The 7474-nt window shown below is 30.2% G+C and overlaps 1 protein-coding gene across 1 annotated transcript; it reads right to left on the bottom strand.

Annotated features, from left to right (window-relative positions):
• Window positions 1-3992: 3992 nt before the first annotated feature.
• LOC132611658 (early light-induced protein, chloroplastic-like) lies at window positions 3993-6162 on the bottom strand. The gene is made up of 3 exons (XM_060326054.1): window positions 6040-6162; window positions 4934-5005; window positions 3993-4489 (listed from the first exon to the last, which is right to left on the bottom strand). Exons 1-3 carry the CDS (start codon window positions 6160-6162, stop codon window positions 4103-4105), a joined length of 582 nt encoding a protein of 193 aa, XP_060182037.1. The 3' UTR covers window positions 3993-4102.
• Window positions 6163-7474: the final 1312 nt, after the last annotated feature.

Here is a 7474-nt window from a genome sequence, read left to right as displayed (position 1 = left end):
AATTCTGAATATATTATTTATACTATATATTAAATGATTTTTTTACATATAAATACATGATTTGACCTAAAATTATTGAATAGATGCCGGACATATAGCTAAATGTTGCCTCCGCCTCGACTTGTATAATGAACATATAACTTTTAAAACTGCATTTAGGTTCTATTCACCCTTACACCGTTACACGCGATATATAATTTCAATATGTTTGAAGATGTCGGGCAAACCAATAAAATACCGCTATGCTTGAAATCTTTATATCTGGACTCTAGAGTTTATTTGAGGATATTGTCAGATTGCTTAAAGTCAATTTACTAACTCCACAAGTGTAAATTAGTAATTTGATAAAAGAAGATAAGGAGAAAATTATAACATAGGTCACGCTTTTAGATTTAAGCACATAATTAGCGTAACTTTTGAAGTCCTTCAAAAATAGAAAATTTTATATGCTACAAAAAACAGATCCCCCTAAATCAGGGACTCAATTGCTAATTTTGTATTACGCTATCATTTATCTTCCTTCTTTAAAGGTTGAATTCCTTTTTATTATCATTATCTTTTCATTAAGATAAATATCTACATCTTTCTCACTTCTCTCTCTTCTTCAACCAATACACCTTCATCTGCCACTACTCATCTCCTTGTTCATTTCCATCTTTCCTATGTGAGTGTCGAGGATTTGCGCAAGGTTAACTTTATGTAATATAGATTCATTAAAAGTTCAAAAAAGAAGCAACATTTGTTAGGAAAAATATCCAGCAAATACATTTCAAAATAATACATCCAAAAGATAATTATTATATAAGGTATAACAGCATATATAAAATTTAGTTCACGCAAAAAATTATACGAGGTATATAAAATTCATCATACAAGGTATAATAAATTACACGACTAACACCAGGTATATAATTTTATTATACAAGGTATAGTAAAACTATACGAGGTATATAAAATATATTATATAAGGTGTAACAAAATTATACTAATGATATTTTTCTATGTATAAAAGTAGGGCTGTTCACGGTTTTGGTTAAAACCAAAACCAAACCGAAAATTTAACCAAACCGAATAAAAAAACTGACATTTGGTTTGGTTTTGTTTGATTTGGTTTTAAATTTTAATAACCGATAATATTTGGTTTGGTTATGGTTATATTAAAAAATAACCGAATAAATAACCGAACCAAACCGATAAATTATATACATAAATTTTATAATTATTTATATATATAATATTAGTTTTTCATAAATAATTATAAATATTTTATACCTTTTAATCATTAATTTGATTTCTGGTCTACTTATTTCACATGATTGTTAAGGCCCGTGTTTTTAAGAATATGTCCAAGCCCATGTCTTTAAGTCTTTTAACTCTTTAAGTGTTAAGTGTAAACCTATTAACAGAAGCTCACGTTAGAGTCTAATGTCTTTAACTTAAATTTTTAGCCTTTCTTTGTCAGCCATTTGATTTTAGGTTTTTTTTTTTTTCGAATTTATACCTTTCTTTTTTTCTTGTCTGAATGGGTCCTAAACTTCTAATATTTTTCATATGAAAAGGTCATAGGTTGTAGATTTGGAGGTTCCTATAGAAGATACTTCAGTAACATCAGCATTTGCTGCAACTCAAGCACATGGTAATGTCCTAATACTTCTTCCGTGGATAATCGTCCTAAAAAGCATAAAAGAACAACTCCTTGTAGTCGAGACCCTAGCCTTGGGGATAATGATAGAAAAACATATGAAGTTTGAGATCATTACAGAAAGTTTTTTTAATAAAATGGGAGAATTGAGGGCAAAATGCAAGTACTGCCCCAAAGTTTAGGATTATTACACAAAGTTTTTTTATTTCATATATTTTCATTTTAATTTTAGGTAGTCTTTATGTTTAATTAATATGTATGTTTGTAACAACAACTAAAAGCTCCTATGCTATACTTTATTTCCAGGTATGTATATTAAGATGACAAAAATGGTGCAGCCACTACTTAGTTAGTTTTTAGCTTTATATGTAATAGTTTAGCAACTTTGGGTAACTTGAGTATGACACTATCACTAATAGTGAAAATGTTTCTATGATGTATGTTCCACCTTAAACTATAAATAAAAGATATCGTTTAAACAAAAAAAAAAGACATGTCTTTTTCAACTTTTTAATGTTTTACTGATAAGTCTCAAGACTGCTAGTCATAAACCGAAAATCCAACCAAACCGAACCAAACCGACGATAACCAAACCGGTGGTTATTATTTTATTTGGTTTGGTTATGGTTTTAGACATTTAAAAACCGACTAAATTGGTTTAGTTATGGTTTTAATCAATAACCGACCCAAACCGAACCATGAACACCCCTATATAAAAGTTTTATTATACTCTAGCCATTTCCCATTGTGTTGAATCAAAACTTTGATTTTATTATCCCTAAATGAACAATGAAACCCGCCAATATAGGAAGTAGAAAGGGGGAACGTATAAAAAGCAGCTATAGAAAATATCTTAATGAGCAAAAAAATAGGAATGTGATGAGCCAAAAAGTAATTGTTAAAAAAAAAAATGAGCGAAAAAGTAGGAAGATAATGTAATGGAGCAGCTATAGAAAATATCTTAATGAGCAAAAACATAGGAAGTTGATGAGCCAAAAAGTAGTTGTTAAAGAAAAAAAAAAAAAAAAGAAGGATATATATGAGCCAAAGAGTAGGAAGATAACGTAATGGGTTATGGCTGACTTCATTTACGGATGATTTCCTTATATGTAGGCTGTAGCAATCTTTTATAACTCCTTATTTGACATTTGCAATGTAATCAACTGCTAAGAGTATGTAATTTTTTTTATATTACTGTATATTTACGTTTTGAGTACGTCTTAATTAAAATCCCATGATCTGTTGAGCTATATTGATTTTGTAAACATATATTCTTAAGCAATCTAGCATCCAAGATAAAATCGAATGATTTTTTTTTTCTTTAATCAAGAGTAAGTCCAACCCTTCATCACTATTCACAAATATAAGGGTGCACGAAACTTGCCAATTGTTAACGATTCAGAAATGCAAGAACTATAATGTCATAATGACATGTAACTATTTGTTCTTTACGTATTGGAATGCATGTGTTGCAGTGTAAAAAACTTTATGCGTACATGTCGTCATGTCGACATTGAAATTGAATTTGCGTAACACAATGAAATTGAATGTTCATCGAGAAATGTCACATCCACCCCATTGAGTATAAAGAGTTCAACACTTGGCGCAGTTTTCTTGCCTAATATTGATTGAGGATTAATCAGGAAAATACTTATTTGGATTAAGTTTGTTGATATCAGATCAAGCAATTGAACTTTTAAAGTTATGAATTAAAGTGAAAACATTATTACTTAACATAATTAAATGGTAAGAATTTATATGAAAAAAAAAATTGTACTTATAAAATTTGATGTAAATACTACGTGCAAATAACTTTTTTGTTGTAAATTAAATTAACCTTTCTCCGGCCTAGGTGGAGTGAACAAATATTGACAGTGACTTGCTCCTAAGTCAGATGTGGTGTAGGCATACGTGGAGAGATGAATTAGGAATGACAGTGACTTGCTCTTATCAGTACTATATTATTATTATTATTATTACTCTCTTACTATATTATTCTTCGATTTTTAGTACCACTTGTTGTTTCCTTTGTTTTAGTTATCATTTCATTTTTGTTTTAGTTATCGTTTCATTATTGTTGCTACTGTTCTTTTCTCCAGTATTTTTACTTGGCTTTCTCACTATATATTTCTTTTTTGTTTTTTTCCTGAGTTTTCAATTTTAACAAAATTACGCCTCAAAAATTATTTTTTAAAAGGAAGCCTTTGGATTCAATAGTACACCAGTTTCGGATCCTTAAAGATTTCAAATAACTTGTTTTTTCAGCTTCATTTAGAATGAACCCGAAACAAGGTTGAGATTACACATATTCAAATCTATAGTCCAAATACGTGAACCAATCGTAAAAAACTTAGGAAACAAAATATTTTATAATCTCATTACTGAAGATATCTTCAATCGATATATTCTATACATTACTAATTAAAAAAAAAATATTAACTTAAGCTAAAGAATTTACATTCAGACTTGGAAAAGGCCAGCTCCTTTAACATATTCAGTAAAAGCTAAAGCAACTAAACCTAACATAGCGAATCTTCCATTCCAAATCTCAGCATCAGAACTCATTATCCGACCAGATTTGGATTCAGCAGTAACTCCTTGGAACAGTGGGATAAGTGAAGCCAAAGTTAGCAAAGCACTTGTTCCCAAAAACCAAGAAAATCCACCACTTGATAACTGAGCGGATAAATCAGCACCGTTGGCTAGCTCAACACCCATGGCTGCTACAAATCCAATCATTGCTAGCCTACCGTTGATCCTCTCAGGTGCTGGACCACTGAATGAGAATACGTCGATGAAATTGGTGCTTGGCTTTGGCACGTCGATGAAATTGGTGCTTGGCTTTGGCTGTTACATACATACACCAATAGAAAAGAAATGTTAGATTTGTTCTATGCATGACAACATAAAAATATTTACACAATTAAGTTACTTACTAGGTACTAACAGGCAGAACTTTTAATAAAACTTAATTAGTAATTTGAAATAAAATAAAAAAATAGGAATGATCGGAGTAGTAACTAAATTCTCGTATCACAAGTTAAAATTCACTGAAAGAGAAGGCAAGATTTAACTTTTCTGATGTTTAAGAAAACGAATACTCGTACTATATATAGGAAAATTTTAATCAAAGGACTGATGACAGTAGTAAATAATCTCTCTTCAATATTGTTCATGTACTTGCGTGTATTATTTTACATAATTGAATACTTACCAAGATCTTTTTTCTCAAAAGATCTTGTTATAGAAATATCCACTTAAAAAAACTTAATTTATGTGAGATATGTAAACTTCTGAAAAAAGTGGGGTAGCAGCAGCATCAGTCAAATTAGGGCTTGCGGATTGCTCCAATTTCTCACCCTCCTGCTTTTTTCATTAATGTTTAATATCACTAATCGCTCAAAAATTCACTAATTTTATTATCAGACTATTAAAATATCAACCATTTACTTAGTACGGCTTATATATGGTAAATTACAAAAAGGTGCTGTCCAAAAATCTATGACATACTCGTTTGAAAACGAGTCTTGAAAAGCGAAAAGTATCAAACAAATTGTGACGGAGAAAATAATTTGAATTTCGAGAGTCAAACTTCTTTGTTTTGACGTGAATTCGGACATACAATCTTTAAATTGTTTTAAAAATAACTTATATATTTAAAAACTACCATTCAGGAGCTGAAGGCCGATGTTATGAACAACTAATCCACCCCCTACATCCTGGGCAACTTGCCTGAAAAGTTTCTCTGTTAAACTGACATAACGCCTTATTGGGCCACAGATTAAAGAAGTAATCATCTATTACATTAACAGCATAGCTTGAAAACTACGTAATATTTATGATTATCTAATATGAGACTAAGAATCTAAATAGATCTTAAACAAAACCCTTGCTTAAGATTTAATAGTGTTACCCAAAGCTTATCTTCTGAAGTTTTTTTTTTTTTTTTTAACTTTTTCATTCTATTCTGGTTAATATTTATCTTGGGACTTTTGACTGTGATTGTTCCGGGACTATAAATAGGAGCGTCGACTGGATTACTTCTGCCAAACTTTTGAAAGAAGATATAACCTGCAATCCAGTAAGTTTGGTTCAAATTCTATATTTGTCTTAAAAGAAATCCATTTAATACGTAGTACAAATTATTAATTTATAATCCCATAACTCAAAAGAATTAGAATTTCTAATCCATAAACTTTAAAACTTGGCTCTGCCTCTATAGATATGCCTGTCAACTCCTGCCGGTCGAAAATGCTTAGTAAATGTTGGTGAGTGAAAAATTCACTAGACATGGTAAAATGACTGCTTGTGGTGACAAACCTCGTTTGGCACACAAGGAAATAGATGAATTGGGGGACCTTAGAGATCAGGTATGTGGCCTGCAAGTTCATGCAAACCAGGAGATCACAATTACATGTAGGCTGAACGACACATGGTTCCTCCTTTAGTCTTTGACGCAAAACGTTACCAGTAAAAACTAAAAGAGCGCCGCTTCTGCATACTTGAGTAGCGGTGTTCATAGTTTGGATAAATTCGAAATCCGAACATTTTGATCTTATATTTTGAAATTTTCAAATTCGAAATTAGATTTCGGATTTAATTTTTAAAAAATTTGGATTTTGGATCGAATTTCGGATTTGAAACTTCGGATTTTTGGATATCCAAAAACCAAATTTCTCATACCTTAAGTTTAGCCTACCCGACTATCCATTAGATATTGGACCTTACTTGTATGTCCAATCTAATAAGTCAAATATACCCTACTCATTACATATCAACGCATATATTCAACTAGGAATTGTATATTAAGGTAATTTGGTATTAATATTTTATTTGGTAGTTCATTTGTAAGAAGAAGAAGTAGCAATTCAACTTAGAAAAGAAATGTTAGATTTGTTCTATGCATGACAACATAAAAATATTTACACAATTAAGTTACCTATTAGGTACTAACAGGCAGAACTTTTAATAAAACTTAATTAGTAATTTTAAATAAAAAAAAGTAGGACTGATCGGAGTAGTAACTAAATTCTCGTATCACAAGTTAAAATTCACTGAGAGAGAAAGCAAGATTTAACTTTTCTGATGTTTAAGAAAACGAATACTCGTACTATATATAGGAAAATTTTAATCAAAGGACTGATGACAGTAGTAAATAATCTCTCTTCAATATTGTTCATGTACTTGCGTGTATTATTTTACATAATTGAATACTTACCAAGATCTTTTTTCTCAAAAGATCTTGTTATAGAAATATCCACTTAAAAAAACTTAATTAATGTGAGATATGTAAACTTCTGAAAAAAGTGGTGTAGCAGCAGCATCAGTCAAATTAGGGCTTGTGGATTGCTCCAATTTCTCACCCTCCTGTTTTTTTCATTAATGTTTAATATCACTAATCGCTCAAAAATTCTCTAATTTTATTATCAGGCTATTAAATATCAACCATATACTTAGTACTGTTTATGCATGGTAAATTACAAAAAGGTACTGTCCAAATTTCTATGACATACTCGTTTGAAAACGAGTCTTGAAAAGCGAAAAGTATCAAACAAATTGAGACGGAGGAAATAATTTGAATTTCGAGAGTCAAACTTCTTTATTTTGACGTGAATTCGGACATACAATCTTTAAATTGTTTTTAAAATAACTTGTATATTTAAAAACTACATAAAAAGTATTATAAGTCATAATAATTAACAATAAAAACCACTGATTTGACGAGCAAAAAACAAAGACCACCCCCAGCAAAGGGCAATCCTACAAATTACAATAACATTTTTAAAGAGTCCGATAACATTTTTAAAGAGTTCAAACAATATAAATTACAGG

Source organism: Lycium barbarum, chromosome 9 (assembly GCF_019175385.1).
Source record: "Lycium barbarum isolate Lr01 chromosome 9, ASM1917538v2, whole genome shotgun sequence".
NCBI lineage: Eukaryota > Viridiplantae > Streptophyta > Magnoliopsida > Solanales > Solanaceae > Lycium > Lycium barbarum.
Note: the sequence above shows the minus strand (reverse complement) of the source record. Positions and strands in the feature narration are given on the sequence as shown.

Excerpts from the sequence above, each read along its gene's own strand:
- LOC132611658 (XM_060326054.1), bottom strand. The coding sequence starts at position 6,162 with ATGAACACCGCTACTCAAGTATGCAGAAGCGGCGCTCTTTTAGTTTTT. Across the intron at positions 5,006-6,039 it reads CATGTAATTGTGATCTCCTG|GAGGGTGAGAAATTGGAGCA; the intron begins GTTTGCATGAAC and ends TGAAAAAAGCAG. Across the intron at positions 4,490-4,933 it reads CTACCCCACTTTTTTCAGAA|CCAAAGCCAAGCACCAATTT; the intron begins GTTTACATATCT and ends TGTATGTAACAG.